Below are 13,300 nucleotides of genomic sequence, written 5' to 3'. Positions count from 1 at the left end.
TAATCACAGCAGGGATACGGTAATACCCTTCTACTTATTTGCACTGGGAAAAAAAATATAATCACATAATTACACTGACACTATCATCATACCACTATTCCAATTATCAGCAAATTAAACTGGAGCAAAAGAGGGATTTTTTCTGAACACAAAAGAACTTAACATGCAGATTTTAATCAATACGACATTGGCAGACAGAAAAATCACACACATACACACTTGCATACACACATATCACACATGCACACACACACACACACACACAGGCACGCACACACACTCACATGCACTACATCACACACTATAAGGTAATGGAAATAATATGCAGCCACTCCAGTTTCATTCAGGCATTTTGCTGACACTCTTATTGAGAGCAATTTAGTGCTTAAAAAGAATAAGTTGCCACAAATCATTACCACTGCAAGAAGCCTACATTACAAGTAGTCTTTTAATTAAAAAAAATATATATATATATATATATAGTAGCTACAAGGGACAGCATAATAATGGGGACTGGAAAAGGTCCAGGGTTTTCAGAAGTCAGGGAAACTGAAAGCATAATCTAGTGCAGAGCACAGAGACGGGGGGAGGGGTGTTTTGTAGTGTTTTTGTTTTTTATTCTGTGGGAACTAGAGCTGATGAGGAGGGACTCTGCAGGGAAGTTGGAGGCAGAAAAGTCTAGACTGGGTTAAGCAGTGGTGAGCTGCCAGAGGAGCAAGTGCCAAGCTCTTAGTGGCTGCAGAGCACAGGACTGCAGGCAGGAGGAGGGATTCAGGATGGAGTTTGTGGTTTGTGTTTGTGTTTGTCTGATTTCCCAAGAAAACTCTCAACATTCATGCAGTATTTCTCTTGGTTAACAGATTGAAATTAAGCCCCGCGATCTAAATGCAAGTAGGTTGACTGAGTAGCTCTGTCTGAGGTTTTCCCTAAGGACAGTTGTGCTGCTTTTGCACAAGATGAAAAGATCTATTACATAACTGAAGCAGTAATAAGGAACCAGTATGTGTTTGTTTTCTTTTTGAATGAGGTTTACTAATGTGTTCACTGTAGTGTGTGTGTGTGTGTGTGTGTGTGTGTGTGTGTGTGTGTGCGTGCGTGTGTGTTTCAGAAAGATAAAGAAAGTGCAAGTATATAGGCCTCCATTTCTATGAAGTCAGCATGCATGGTTGATATGTTGCTCTTAAGTTGGCCTTTCTATGCATAGATATATCCCTCATTTTCTAGATTTACTGTGTATCGTAACTCACTCTCAAACTAACACACATGTATGAGCACACACACACACACGTGCCATAACTCCTTTAAGCTTGATGCCAATAAACGATAAACAGTGATATCCAGCATATCTCAGCTGTCACTCTGTGAGTGTGCGGTCAAACCTACAGATTTATAGGCCTATCACTCATATGATCTGGGCCATGAGGAGGTCAGTAGAAAAGGGGAAGGTAAAAAGGAGAGGAAAGATAAGAACTGTGTATCACGTCAGGAAAAAAAGCAATTTTTTTAAATATTTATTCACTCAATTTTAACCCCCTGTGAGGAGGTGATATGCATTTTAAGGACACTAAATCCATCTAAGTACATTGCAAAAGAATATTGTTCTGCTTAGTTGACCTAGACATGACACTCTACATGTCAAAATGGCCAAAGGGACGATGACAAAAAACTGGTTCTTCCCTTATCTGCAAACCAATGTACACTTCCATATAAATAAATAAATGCATGAATTAGTAAATAAATAAATAATGCGGCCATGTGCCTTTATGGTGCAACACTGCCCCCTGGCACTGCTCTGGAAACACAAATGAAGACTCTTCATTTGTCTTCAGAGAAGACTCTGAGCTTTTGGTAATTTCTCATTTAATGCATGTCTTGATAAGGCAAATAAATTAATAAAACATAAATAGATCTATTCAAACATAAATATGCTAATCAGTTTTTCTCTATACACACTGAATAATTAAAAACTGTGGCCATTCTTTTCTTTTCCTTTATATGATTCTCAACCAAGAAACTATTTCAATCAAATATTTCTGCATCACATACATAAAAATATTACAATCCCACATACTAAATCAATTTTAGATCCAGACCATGGAAGACCTTTATGGCTAAGGATATAAACACATAAACACATAAACAACTAAAAACCTATTTTACAAACAGCTCATTTGTGCAAAAGAGATGAGCATCACAAAACCCTTCTGAAGTCACAGTGAGGCTGCTGCTGCAGATAGTGGTGATCGTGACACTGATGATGACGTTCAGAACTTGCGGAAAAGCTCCATGACAGCAATGGTTGTACTTTGTCCAAAGATGAAGGCTCCAACAACGATAGTTATGACACCCCACACTGTTAACACCAGCCTGTAAAGACAGAGGGGAATCGGGGTGGGGGGGGGGGGGCAGAGTTGGACATCAAGACGTAGATCAATATAGAGAACTTTCACCCTCAACTTCTTAGCCTACAATATAAATCTTCTACATTAGATTTATTATTCTGAACTATATCTGCACTGGGACACTATGCACTCACCTGACTCTTGGAGACACAGATTCTGCTTGTTGCATTGTGAACACCAAGCAAAGACCTGCAAGACGCACACACACGCGCACACACACGCACACACACACACACACCAAATTGTCAGTATTTATTCCCATAAGACAGGTTTGAGTCAAGTGTGTCGCCATGTACACACACACACACACACGCAAACACACACATATTTAAGTCAACATTCCTTTTCATACCAGGAAAGATAAAGATGAAGAAGGCACTGATTCCTCCTATGACACTGATGACCTCACTCATGTCGGGGACGAACATGGCAATGAGCAGAGTGATGGTGATCCAGATCACAGTCAGAACCGCTCTGCAGCGGCTCTCAAACGAGTGTGTGACGACGCCCCGTCGACGTCTGCGGATGCGCAGCACCAGGTCCAGGATCACAGATCTGTTTCAGGTACACAGAGACAGAATCAAACATACAAGATGTTACAGATAAACACACATGAACTCACTTATTGATACAAAACAACTCAACTCAGTGAGAACCATGCTAACATCTGCTTTGCTTTACTGAAGGTAGGCAGATACCTTAAACTTAACCTGTCCAGAGCGGGGCTTACCTGCCCAGAAGCAGAATGATAGGATAGATGGTAACGATTGATATTCCAAAAAGCAGTCTGGCAATGATCATGACCACATCATCTCCTGGATATGACATCAGAATATCTGAGGCAACAGCACGCCCAAACGTCAAGAAGCCATAAACACCTGACGGAGGAGAGGAGGGGGGTGTGAGCAGCAGCTTTCAGGTAAGTGTACAATGTAATGAAGTTGATATTTAGGGGGGCAGCTCACCAGTAAGAGTATAGATGAGCAAACAGAAAAACATGGAGATGACCGAGATGATCACCCAGTGGGAGAGCTTCTTATTCTCCATGCTGCTGTAGATTGCTATACAGGCTTCATGGCACTGCAAACCCACACATACATACATATTAACACACAAGCAACAACTGACTACTTTTGGACTGAAAAACAGCTAAAAGATGGTCCTACCTGGAAGCCAAAACAGATGGTTGGTACAACGCTGAACACTGATGCCCATGAACTTACACTGGAAATCACAGAACACAGAGAATTACTAATGCACATACTACAACAGTTGCATAATATAAGTAGCAAATGATCAATACACACATCTATTCCTAACTGTGTTACTGACCCTTGGCTGTGCTCTGGAGTTATTATCACTATGTGGTTCTCCATCAAGTAATATTTGACGATCACTGCCACACAGAGATATGTAGCCGCCAGCGTGCCCAACACACTGACATGAGGAAAAAAGAGGTTAATCACACTGTAAATTTAAATGCATGATTAAACCACATGTCTGACCACATGTACGTGTCGTGTACCTTGTGTATTTCTGGATACCGATTTCTTTGGGGATGGACAGAGGCAGGATGAACACGAGGCACATGATGAAGAGGGCAAACCGTTGGTCAGTGTACCAGTGATACGGCATTTCTCCCTCACTGGACCCAGTCACCGTCTCATATAACGATATACACACTGGAGAGGCACAAGAGATGATAGGAGTCTAAGTCAGAGACAACAATAACCAACATTATGTGTCCTGTTGTATCATTCAGACATCAGGATTCAGACCCAACAACACACAATCCAAGGCAGTCAGAAGCATCCTGTACGCTCACCAAAGCCTTTCTAGATTTATAAAGGATTCATTTTCATTCTACAGTCCTGCTAAACAGCCTGGCTCTTGTTTATCATGGCTGTATAATGAATGATGTGATGTTGGCAGATGAACATAAGGAACGACAAACAAACAGAACATTTCTGTGTATGTCTGTATAGTATTGTCATCCTCATGGATATCACTCAGTCTGCTCCATGCTGCCTTTCTATTTTTTTTTTTTGTTGTTTTTTTTAGTGTGTTTGGAAATCCAATTAAATGCAGGGTTTAAAATTGGAACAGAACAAAAACATTAAAGGGATTTAGAGGATTTCAGATGGACAAAATGACAAAGGAAAAATGAGTCACATATTTACACTAATACTGGCTAGGATGAAAATTAAAGGGCAGATGATTTGTGGTCTGAGAGACTAATTTTTGCTATTTGAAACAGCTGCTAACTTGCTCACAAACTTAGTTTGTTACCTTGATACCAAACTACTTCTTACAGAAGCTAATTATCAATACATATATGCATCCATCCTAACACTGTTACTGACCCTTGGCTGTGCTCTGGAGTTATTATGGCAGTGTGATTCTCCATTAAATAATATATGACAATCACAGAGATATGTAGCAGCCAATGTGCCCAACACACTTACAGGAGGAGTTTAATCACAATAAAAATGTAAATATATATTACAAAATATTTGATAAATAAATGGAGATTCTGACTGAATTAAACCACAGCCCAGATTACTGTTCCAGGTCATTCTGGCACTTGGAATACCAAATTTTCAATACATCTAATGCACAGAGACAGACATATATAACAGAAGCCTGTCAACTTCAGGTATATCCACATGGTCCTTAGTAAATAATGATGAACGCAGCGTCATGAAAAGGACGTAAATTAATAGTTGTTGTGTTTTCACTCGGGACTCACGTTTCTCCAGCTGGTCCTGCACCACCACCAGGAAGGCAACACATATCATGAAGAGGTTGAAGCAGAAGCAGACCTCGCAGAGCTGGCCCACGGCCTGCCCACACACCTCCCGCACCACGTCCTGATAGGTGTTCTGCCTGCTGACGGACGAGGCATAGCCGAGGATGATCAAACCGCTGATCAGGAACACCAGCGATACCTGGGGGCACAGAGGAATGAACCTTAATCTCCATTCACAGACCGGACTGCACAAGACACACACAGGGAAGACAGGAAAAGAAGCAGATAGGCACACTCACTCACACTCACACACAAACTTTTTGCAATGCTGACAGTCCAGATCCTCACCTAAACTGGGCCCTTCATTAGAGCCCTCCTGTGAAAAGATGTCCCTCTTTCACACCAAGGAGAGAGAAAGGTAGTGGGTCCCTGTCTGGGTCTGTACTATGCACACACACTCACTCATTTATAACTAATGACCCCCTCCCCAAACATCTCCCAAATAGAAACACATTTGTAATTGCATTTTTAGCCGGGGCATTACCAAATTAAAGCATTTATGGTTAGATTATCAAAGAGTTTCCAATTATTCCATGAAAAGTATGCAGAAAGTAGGCTATTTATGCAGGACATGTTATTAGTCTATACCAGTCTGTTACAAACACAGGTCTTCCATTCTTTTAAAACCCATTAAAAATACTAATTATACTTCATGTAGCCCAATCAGCGTATCCTCCACCTACCATCTCCACACTGATGGCAGTGTTGACTCCACCGGCCTTCTCAAAGGCCCAGGGGAAGTTGAGCAGTCCGGCTCCCAGAGCGGACTTCAGCATGATGAACACCGCGCCGAACGAGCCGAGCCGGGGAGGGTCGGCATGGGACGCAGACCTGGCCAGCAGGCTGATGCTCTCCCGGGCGAGTTCCTCCATGCCTGAGGGTCTTCAGCAACAACTCAGTCCTCTTCCCTGTCCAGGAGCCCTGACACACTGGGCAGCTCAGAGAAAGACTGCCTTAAAAAGTGTTTGTGCAGCGAACAATTTCCTGAGCCGACCTACCTTTCCACAGTAGTCTAAATCTTTGGTTTATCTTCTGTGTGGCTCTAGAAGCAAACGTTGTCGGTAGTAAACGTTGCAAATATATAGCCTAGTCCTCTAACACTCACACACACACACACACACACACACAAACGCACGCGCGAGCACATGTCTCGTAGCGGTCTAATTAGACATTCGGGCCATTTAACATTTCACTCAGAGGTGAAACATTTGTCACTAACGTGAGTATGTTTGCATCATGTGATGATGATGTGCGTGTGTGTGTGTGTGTGTGTGTGTGTGTGTGTGTGTGTGTGTGTGTGTATGTGTGTGTAGGTGTGTGTGTGTGTGTATGTGTCTGATGTGCTGTGCAACTTTCAACATTATTACTGGCAGCTCTTGAGTCACGCTTAGGGATAAACCAGAGGTCAGCTGCTGATAAACCAGGGAAGAGGAGAAAGGGCACCTTGATCTGCAGTTTGGTCACACTGCAGATGATCTTCACTTTTGACATTTGATAAGTAAGATAAGATAAGATTATACTAATGTTGGTCTGCACAGAAATTTGTCTTACATCCATTGAGAAAAAAATGCAGAATAGGTTTAGGGCTACGTGAAAAAAGGATTAATCTCAGAGTTCTGAGAATAAAGTCAGAATTCAAATTATCTCGAAATTTGGAACAACAACCTCAACAAGTGCTTAAATTAAGCAGGGACGTTAGTTTGCTAGCTTAGTAAGATAGCTAGCTAGCTGCCTAGGCTCTGGTAGTTAGCGGTAATGGGCCAAAATATAAAAATGTGAGCCTATATCCTCCGAATTCTTGAGATCCATTTGTTTCTAATGTTTTTCGGTAGGAAATCATTGAAATGATAAATGTGTGAATGCTGTGCATCTTGGTACACAACAGGGGCTGTAGGACTCGCTCTCCTAGGTAGAGTTTCCACCCCGAGTGTTCAAAATGGCCGCTGTGTGAATAAGGTCAATGTCCCTCTGGACATGAAAAAAGAAAAAAAACAGCATGAAGTGAATTGCAGAAGCAGCAAGCAGGTAAAGTAAATTCTGTTTTCTGTCTAAATAATGTCAAGGCTTTGTTTATTTTGGCAAATATAGTAATATTATAAAATTTGCAGGTCAGTTCAGCTTCTTGCTACTGTAGCTAGCCTGCTATCTGCTTTACAAAAAGAGTTTGTCTGTCTCTGCTAAAGGCTCATGTGCTAGCTAATGTGATAAGATAATACCTAACTGGCCTGTTTCTGGTGACAATTAAGCTACAGCCATAAACCAGCTAGTTAACTGCCGGCTGAAAGCTGTTTTCTTCATTCATTCACATCAGGAACGTCAAACTATGGATAAACTTTTCATTCTATACTTTCAACATTTGCTCAGCAATGTAACGTGACATCTCTACTAAATGATTGTTGATAATAAATAATAAAATAATAAAGAAATCAGTGGGGCAGTGGGGAAATCAGTAAATGGGCATCATGCCACTGCTCATGTTATTATATAATAGCTTAGAAATAAAAAGGGAAATCTGAGGGTGGCAGTTATTCTTTATAATTTTCTTATTTATGTACCTAATTATTCATTAATCATAAGAGTCTATGGGGTTATTTACTGTCGTCATAGTGATGATTAGTCTGTTAGGGAGCTGAAGAGTTAATGTGGCCCTGGCCACTGGCTGACTAACAGCTAGGTAGTATGATTTTCGTAGGAGTCTCGTCTTACAATAACCAAAAGAAAGCCACAGATCTAATTGGAAATCAGCTGCTGGTATCCTCTGTTATATAAACAATCAGAAGATATAGCCTTCTCTTATTTTGTAAAGGCTGTTGAAAACATTGTATGACTGCATATTCGTATGGCACAATTTGGAACATTTTCCTCAAAAATGGCTTCTCGTTACATCTTAAACATTTCAACAGCTGGGTGCAGAATGTGAGGGCTTTCGGACACCTAAAAAGATTTCATGGCGATGTGGTTGCAGATTTTCTCAAGTGAAATGCAGGACACCGAGGGATTAGAGTGAGCAGGCACCCCAAGGTGTTCTGAGGACAGTTCAAAGATTTGGTGGCTTATCCTAGGCACGCACCGTCTCCGGAAACGTCCCTGGATTTCCCTTTTAAAGAGAAATGCAAGAAAAATGCTAATCACTCCTATATGCAGTAAGTCAGTGTGACATCCTACAGTAAAAACGTACAGAGTTCAGTTACAAGACAAAAGGGGAATTTAATCCACATCCAGAGCAATACTGGACAAAGTAGAATCTTATTGGAGGGCAACACTAATGTAGTCTTTCAGAAATATTTTAATGAAAATTACAATCTGCAGTTTTTTTTGTGTACAGAACAAATGCATGAACAATAAAAAGAGTGTGTCTTGTAATTTACACACAATTCTTTATCATTATTTACATTGGTGTTGGGTAGAAATACACCATCTAACACAAAAATAAACCAAGACCAAGACTTTTGAAATGCAGTCTGTCGGACTTCAGATCAAGACTGGAATCACAACCATACACAGTAGGCACAATGCAACTGGAGTCAATTGCATAAACCTAAAGCTGTGAGGTGAATGAAACAGCACTCTAGATACAGGTGACCTGACATTTACAAGCCAAAAATGGATTTACTGTAAGAGAGAGGGCCTTGAATTTTTAAATAAAAGTACTAAACAGCAGATCAAACAGCACTGTGTCATAATCTGTGGTTTTAGTGACGACTGAAAGAAAAGGAAAAAATACGCCACATTAAAAAAAAAAAAAGGAATAGGATTTGTGGCATTATCTTTGAATGACTATGTTCTGTATTGATGATGTCCTTTTGATTGATACTTTTACAGTACCATAGTCTCGTGTGTATTTAAGTATATATGTGGGTTTTTACAAATATTATCGTTCGTGTGTATCTTGTATTTAAGTACATGTGTGGGTATTAATGTATGTTTTAATGTTGCGCAGATTTAAATGGGATTTAGTCAAATGGTTATCGGATGATAATTTTGTGATGTCAAAGGTTAGAGGTTAGCTAGCACTAGTTATAGTTATAATATATTAGTTGTTTTGGGCATGGGATTGTAACCAGCATGACCGAAATGTTGGTAAGAACATTATTAAATCGTTCTTTATGTACCTGTTTTTTGAGTGCAGTATTTTCTCCTTTTCTATAGATATTTTGCCCTCTCTCTCAAACCCAGCATGCTGTAATAAATAAAGTAATCACCTCTTGTTTTATGTTTAGTTCATGGCAAGTTGGCTCACGTAATGTTCATGTAGTCCATGACAATGTTGACATGGCAACATGCCACACCACCAATCAACCCCCACCCAGTTATTTCTCCTCCCTACTGTTCTGCTAATGATGGATAGGGTGCTAAGATTGTTTTCAAAGTTTTCGGGGTGCAACCTGGTACACTGTGGGCGAATAAAGACAGGAGAGATTAATCTACTCATGATCCTGCTGTTATGAAACAGCTTAAGAGTATTAAGATTACACACACCCACACAGACACACTCACACACACTCACACACACACTCCCAACTTCAAGAAAAATAAATTGTTCATATGTAAGGAAAGTAACTGCTCTGTGAATGTCAACATACCTTTTAATGCTAATTAGCCTTTGTTGATTACTGAACCTTTTGTTGGGTTAAAAATCAGACTGAAAGAAAGTCAACGTGCTATTCTATAACGCTGTGCAAAAATGACAATAACGCAAGTAACCAAAAACAAACCAGAAAACAATGAACACGGTTGTAACATGAAAACCAGTGAATAAAATGTAGTGTGTGATGATGAGACAGAGTGCTCAGTATCAAAGATAAACCAGACAAAATAACGTTACAGAAAAAGTACAATGTTATGCGGACGACACCTCAACGCTTCAAAATAAAAAAAATAAGCAGAGAATACCTGCTTTAACAGGGTGAAGCATCATTGGACGGAGTAATCTAACATGAAATTATGCAGCGTTGAACAACTGATAACATTTTGATGACATGCACACACTGTGGAGAACGCTTCCAATTTTCCCACACTAAACCAGTTATACAGGGTGAGGAATTAAACTCCCTTTGGAAACCTGCACAAAACACTGTTTTCTACCCTGTAATAAACCCTGCCTCCACATCATACCTGATTGGATCACAGCAGGCAGATCTGAACACCTGGCATTAACACGTGTCTCGTTTCTGTCTGCTGTCCTAACATCATCTGATAATGCTGATGTAGTAATAATAATAATAATAAAAAACATTTTACAAGTGCACACAGGAAAATGTTAGGTCTTTTTCTCTCCGTGCATTAATCACGTCCCACTACCTGAAATAGTACGACCAAATGATTAGTAAATAGCGTGAATTCGTTCAAACAGTGACAGTTGGTGTTCAGTTCATTTATCTGAGGAAGTGACACAGTTGAGCAATTACCAATTTGTTTGCATTTAAATATTTTGCTGCTCAAGTTGTCAACATGAAAGAGCTGTTCCCCTGTTTGAGGGCAAAGCATGTAAAATTATAAAGCTTCTATTGATAATGATCAATTTACTGCTGAAACATACGCCACCTTGTCCATGTTTCACTTTGTTTCAGTTTCTGAAGTCCTTATTTTAGATTTGATACATGGTCATAACGACCCTTACACTGAAGAGTGTTTGCCCTTGTGTGTTTGGAGGCTCGGGGGAGCGGGACTCTCTGACAGCCAACGGTCATCTCTCTGACTTCAAGACTTAAGATCCACTAGCTAGATCCTGAGCAGAGCAAGTAGCGTGCTGCATACTGGGAAAAATAGTACATTGAAGGCGGGGCCGTGCTTGTGTGTGCGCCCTTTCAGCGTCTCCTGGTTGGTCTGGTCAGAGGTGGGAGGGCTTTGCGGTGCAGGCACGGTGCTGGGTGCAATGGTGGTGCGGCTGGCACACATGTCATACAGGTTTCCAGAAAACTGCGTCTTCCTGGACTCTTGTCTCAGAGACTCCCATACCGCTGCTGCGTCTCCGGGACATCCAGCCAGCGCCGAGTTGGCACAAACATGGAACGCATTCCAGGACCTTCAAGGACCAAGACAGGAATGCACATCAGTGTAAGTGGAGCAATGCAATGACTGGAAAACTGTGTGGATGGATCTGAAGTACTGAAGGACTTCTTCTAATCCAGTGGTGCTTGTGACCCCTAAAAACGAAGCGATGCCAACTCACAACCTCTGTCACAGGCTGCATTAGCAGAGTGGTGAACAGTTTAACTAAAGAATGGATTTTCCCTTTTCAGGTTGTTTCATTTGAATATCAGAGGAGGCCTAGAGGCTGAAAACTATTATTAGTATTTCACAAGAAAAGAGTAAAATTAGAAGAAAATCTGAAAAATTACACAAACATGTTTTTGTCCTATCCCATAAATCATCTTGCGACCCCTCCCCCCTTCCCGCCCCGTCCCGCCCCAAATTACCCCAGTTTGAGAACCACTATTCTAATACACATGCACCAGGAAAGAATTTGGTAATTTTGGTAAAACCAGTAAAGCCAGTAAGCTACAATAACGGGTATGTGATGGTATCCAAACAAGCTGAGCAGGTTTTAACAATTCAAGAGAAATGGTAACAAAGGAGACCGGATGTGACTGAATGGATACCGTGCTGAGGGGCAGACACACACCTGCAGATTGCATCTATATCCTGTGTGCTCTGGTCTTTTTGCGTTTCCACCAAACTGTCCCCAAGTGTGAGCAGACACTGAGCAAAGCTCTTGTAGATGGAACCACATGAAATAGGAATGGCAGCTCCCAGACACACAGGGACCAAGCCTGTTCGAGAGAGAAGGAGAAGGAGGAACAATATTAAAACACTACATTGAGAGAGATGCATCCATCAAAACTGGCTCAAATAAACGTACGTGGTATATGTGTACATTATACACACATTACACATGTATATAAAAGTATGCTGGGATGAACAACTTCACATTCATATGCTCGTTAAGGGTGCATTATTGAATAGAATTTTACTGTACACATACATTTTGGGTACAAGTTAAATAAAGTCTTACTGCTCCAAGTCAGTTAATTGCCCTGGTCTAGGCATTTTATCTTGTGGAATGAAATGGGCATGTTTATCAAAAATATCCTCAATTTACAGCTTTCTGATCTTTCCCCTGCCATACATCTTATTTATCTCTTTTGTCAGAGGACTGATCCGCAAAGCTGGACCACTCATTAGCCCCGCTGCTTGGATGGATCAAACGAATACAGAAATATGTTGTATTCCATTCATCTGGAGGGATTATATATCCTTGTAGCCAAATTTAAAGACTAAAAAACCACGCGTGAGCTGTCCAAATGCATTGATCAGCTCACGCATAGCACGCCTAATGGTGGTCGGTTTGTGTTCCCACTGGAGGGGTCCTGGGGCGCTGAGGGCCCCTGAAGCGTTTGGACTAAAGTATATATTTATAAGTAGTTTATACTTTTATTTCACACTGCTCTGGTTTTCAAACAGGATTTGGTTAAAATCTAAAAAACTGCAATCAAATAAAACTTTAAAAAATATAATACAGCAACCGTTGTGTTATATGAGACCAAGCAGGATTAAGATTTGGCTAGGTTTTTCCCACACAGAGTAAAATTGTCCTCCCTAAACAGATTTTGAACAGGGGACGACGATGAAAGTGTGGTTATGACGGCCAGTTAGCACTATCAGATTAGTGCCCAAAACCAATCATTTCAATTAGGGATGTGTCTGATAACTGATCAGTAAACAAACATGTGGAGGTGTGTTTTTTTTTTGAGTCACTTCCCATGCATACGACCCATAATTCCTAGCTACGCCCCTGGATGGATCTGATGTTATTAGAAAGTTGCGGGTGATCCTGCCAGTGAGTTGACAGTGTTACATGACTATATAGTGGGTGTCAAGGACTGGATGTCCCTAAATTTCTCTCCGCTGAATTGGGGCAAAACTGGCATCCTTGATATTGGCCTTGAGCACATCTCTGGACAAATGCAGTTGTTCATAGCCTGAGGTCCTGAATGACTGTTCCAAAGTAAATACTGAAAAGAAGAAGCTAGTCGGCCTTTTCCATCACAGCTCCTAGACTGAAGAACGGCCTGCATGAGGAGCTTCC

General features: G+C 40.9%; 2 protein-coding genes across 2 annotated transcripts in view; both read right to left on the bottom strand.

Annotated features, from left to right (window-relative positions):
* Positions 1 to 2,264: 2,264 nt before the first annotated feature.
* Positions 2,265 to 6,083, bottom strand: slc38a8b (solute carrier family 38 member 8b). Its single transcript, XM_071910285.2, has 10 exons — positions 5,895 to 6,083; positions 5,152 to 5,350; positions 3,928 to 4,084; positions 3,735 to 3,839; positions 3,569 to 3,626; positions 3,368 to 3,482; positions 3,133 to 3,280; positions 2,755 to 2,957; positions 2,537 to 2,591; positions 2,265 to 2,367 (listed from the first exon to the last, which is right to left on the bottom strand). The coding sequence occupies exons 1-10, from the start codon at positions 6,081 to 6,083 to the stop codon at positions 2,265 to 2,267; spliced, it is 1,332 nt and encodes a 443-aa protein (XP_071766386.2).
* A 4,849-nt stretch (positions 6,084 to 10,932) lies between these two features.
* The window catches only part of nrn1lb (neuritin 1-like b), a 4,239-nt gene continuing 1,871 nt past the window's right edge, over positions 10,933 to 13,300 (bottom strand). Inside the window, 2 exon segments of the mRNA XM_071910268.2 lie at positions 10,933 to 11,236; positions 11,837 to 11,984. Of these exon segments, the coding sequence (XP_071766369.2) occupies positions 10,933 to 11,236; positions 11,837 to 11,984 (452 nt within the window).

Source organism: Centroberyx gerrardi, chromosome 1, assembly GCF_048128805.1.
Source record: "Centroberyx gerrardi isolate f3 chromosome 1, fCenGer3.hap1.cur.20231027, whole genome shotgun sequence".
NCBI lineage: Eukaryota > Metazoa > Chordata > Actinopteri > Beryciformes > Berycidae > Centroberyx > Centroberyx gerrardi.
This window is presented reverse-complemented; position numbering and strand designations above follow the sequence as displayed.